Below are 3,194 nucleotides of genomic sequence, written 5' to 3' on the forward strand. Positions count from 1 at the left end.
GGTTGTTGTGGGCACTTGGAGAGTGAACAAGTGGATAGAAGATCTCTCTCACTCTACCTTTCAAGTAGATGAAAATAAATTAAATTTTTTTAAAAGGACAAATGACAGAAATAGAAAACAAATAGCATGATGATATCTCAAACACAACCATATCAATAGCAACATTTAATATAAAAGATCTAAACAACCAATTAAAAGGTAGGGATTGTTAGTGTGGACAAGATCAACTAAGACTGCCTACAAGAAACACAATAAATATAAAGATACAAATAAATAAAAAATAAAAACATAGGAAAAGATATAGTCTGCAAACCCTAATTTTAAAAAGCTGGAGTGGCCATACGCATATCAAGCAAAGTAGATTCCATAGCAAAGATTATTTTGAGGAATGAATAGATCATTTTGTGAAAAATTAAAGATAGTTCATGAGAGGATATATCAATCCTAAATTTGTAGACCCCTAATAACAGAGCTTCAAATACATGAAGTAAAAGTGATGGAACTGCAAGAAGAAGTAGAAATCTACAGTTAAATCAGGTATCTCAATAATTCTCAATAATTATTAGCATAAGCAGATACGAAATCATCAAGAATATAGTAGAATTGACCACTGATAACAGACTGGACTTAAGTGACATTTATAGAATTCTCTGTGCAGAAACAACTCAATACATGTTCTTCTCAAGTGTGCTCAGAATATTTACCGAAACTGAATATATACCTGACTCCGTCCAGGCAGTGGTATTCAGCCATCAGCGTGGGACCTTCTCCACACCAGCTCACCTGCCTTCCGATACCTTCTTTTCTTTTAAGTTTCATAGGCAAAAAAATTCAATCACAAACTTGTTATTGCACTAAAAAAATTCCATAGTCCAGACCAAGACTACAGTTTGGTCCATCCACCTTATTCTCTTGGTCCACAGGTTTGCTTAGCCTAAACTCATTCAGCTTCTCTACTCTAGGGTGTCATGTGGACTAAAATCATTAATTCCCTCTAGGTACAAGTTTGAGTTTTCATCATATTGTTATGCATTAGGAATTCTCTGAGTTAATTACTATGAGGTTCCAATGGACATCATCCATTTGCTATTATAAAATAATCACATTTAAGGCCGGTGCTGCAGCTCAATAGGCTAGTCTTCTGCCTGCGGCGCAGGCACCCCAGGTTCTAGTCCCGGCTGGGGTGCTGGTTCTGTCCCAGTTGCTCCTTTTCCAGTCCAGCTCTCTGCTGTGGCCCGGGAGTGCAGTGGAGGATGGCCCAAGTGCTTGGGTCCTGCACCTGCATGGGAGATCAGGAGAAGCACTTGGCTCCTGGCTTCGGATCAACGCAGTGCGGCCATTGGGGGGTTAACCAACGGAAAAAGGAAAACCTTTCTCTCTGTCTCTCTCTGTCACTGTCTAACTCTGACTGTCAAAAAAAATAATAATAATAATCACATTTAACATCATCAAATTAATGAGAATATCCAGAATAGGGTTGCCAGATTTAGCAAATAAAAAAATCCAGGACAAAGTCTCAGAGGCCAGGAAGGTGGACACCGGAGGAACCGTGAAGCTGGCTTCAGCTTCACCTCCCTCACTGATAGCATGGGGGAGAAGTCAGAGAATAGTAAGATTCCAGCAGATCTGTTCAGTGGTTGAAGTTTACAGATCCCCAGGAAGCAGAATGTGCCAGTGCTCCAGTTCCTGATCCTAAACATGAGAATCCCCAGAGCAAGCTGCTCAAGGGTGGTGAGGCCCATCCCCAGGAGGATCAGGTAGAAGAGGGGTGTTTTCATAACTGCCTTGCCTCATTTGAGGAGGGGGAAACAGGAATGGACAAGGTTGAGAGCAAACCTAATGATGTGAATTCCTCTGAACTGGATGAAGAATACCTAATAGAACTGGAAAAAACATGCCAGAAGAAGAGAAACAGAGAAGAAGTGCAGAGAGCACTAGATTAAAGGAGGAGGGAAATGAACAGTTTAAGGAAGGAGATTATATAGAAGCTGAAAGTTCATATAGTCAAGCCCTTCAGATGTGCCCATCCTGCTTCCAGAAAGACAGGTCTATTCTGTTTTCAAATAGAGCTGCTGCAAGGATGAAACAGGACAAGAAAGACATGGCCATCAGTGACTGCAGTAAAGCAATTCAGTTAAACCCTAGCTACATCAGGGCAATATTGAGAAGAGCGGAGTTGTACGAAAAAACGGACAAGCTAGATGAAGCCCTAGAAGACTATAAATTTGCATTAGAAAAAGATCCATCAATACATCAAGCAAGAGAAGCTTGCATGAGATTACCTAAGCAAATTGAAGAACATAATGAAAGACTGAAAGAAGAGACGTTAGGTAAACTAAAAGATCTCTGGAACTTGGTTCTCCGACCTTTTGGGCTCTCCACAGAAAATTTCCAGATCAAACAGGATTCTTCCACTGGCTCCTACTCTATCAATTTTGTTCAAAATCCAAATAACAAAAGATAACAATAGTGTTAAAAGCTGCCTTGGAAATTGTGTGCTGCTTGTTGTTAACAAGAAGCAAGGCCTGCCAATATTTAACTTTTCAAAGCCGCTTATCTAAAGGAAAGGCTGTACAGTAGAGCCTAGCGCTCCCTCCTTGCTCTTGTTTCATGATCAGAGTAATACGCACTTCCTGATAAAATGAGCCTAATTTGATTTCGATTTTAAGGTTTTCTGTGCAGCTGTTATCCCCGGTTCTGGCTGTCCTTTGTCTAGGAAATTCTGCTTGTCAAGACTGATGTCTCTGAACATACCACACACACGTACACGGACACAAATGCGTGCACGTGCACACATCTTTCCTAACCCAAGCACACGTGTCGGGCGGGACACTGCCCAGACATAGCTAACAGGGCTCCCTCTGTGTCCCTTCCCTGATCACACACGCTGTCAAGGTTGCTGTGTGTGGATGGTCTCCAGCATTTCCCAATTTCCTCTGCAGTAATAAAAGCTTTCTGTGATTAAAAAAAAAAAAATCCAGGACAGACATTTAGTTAAATTTTAATTTCATATTAAAGGTAATTATTTTAGTGTAAGTATGTCCGATATACTACATGGAGCACCTGTATTTTATATCACCTGGAAACAGTAGGCAAGAACTACACGGTAAATTCTTTAGTGAAGGATTAGAAGGACATGGTACTTATTTGTGATGGGCAAGTGAATAACTTTAAGATCCAAAGCAAAACCAAAA

General features: G+C 40.4%; 1 protein-coding gene across 1 annotated transcript; it reads left to right on the forward strand.

Moving 5' to 3' along the window:
* Positions 1–1,538: 1,538 nt before the first annotated feature.
* On the forward strand, positions 1,539–2,954 carry LOC133773763 (tetratricopeptide repeat protein 1-like). The gene is given in 3 exon segments (XM_062211354.1): positions 1,539–1,636; positions 1,639–1,884; positions 1,887–2,954. Coding segments are annotated over 3 exon segments (873 nt in total). The 5' UTR covers positions 1,539–1,587; the 3' UTR covers positions 2,465–2,954.
* The last annotated feature ends 240 nt before the right edge of the window (positions 2,955–3,194 follow it).

Source organism: Lepus europaeus, chromosome 14, assembly GCF_033115175.1.
Source record: "Lepus europaeus isolate LE1 chromosome 14, mLepTim1.pri, whole genome shotgun sequence".
NCBI classification, from domain to species: domain Eukaryota; kingdom Metazoa; phylum Chordata; class Mammalia; order Lagomorpha; family Leporidae; genus Lepus; species Lepus europaeus.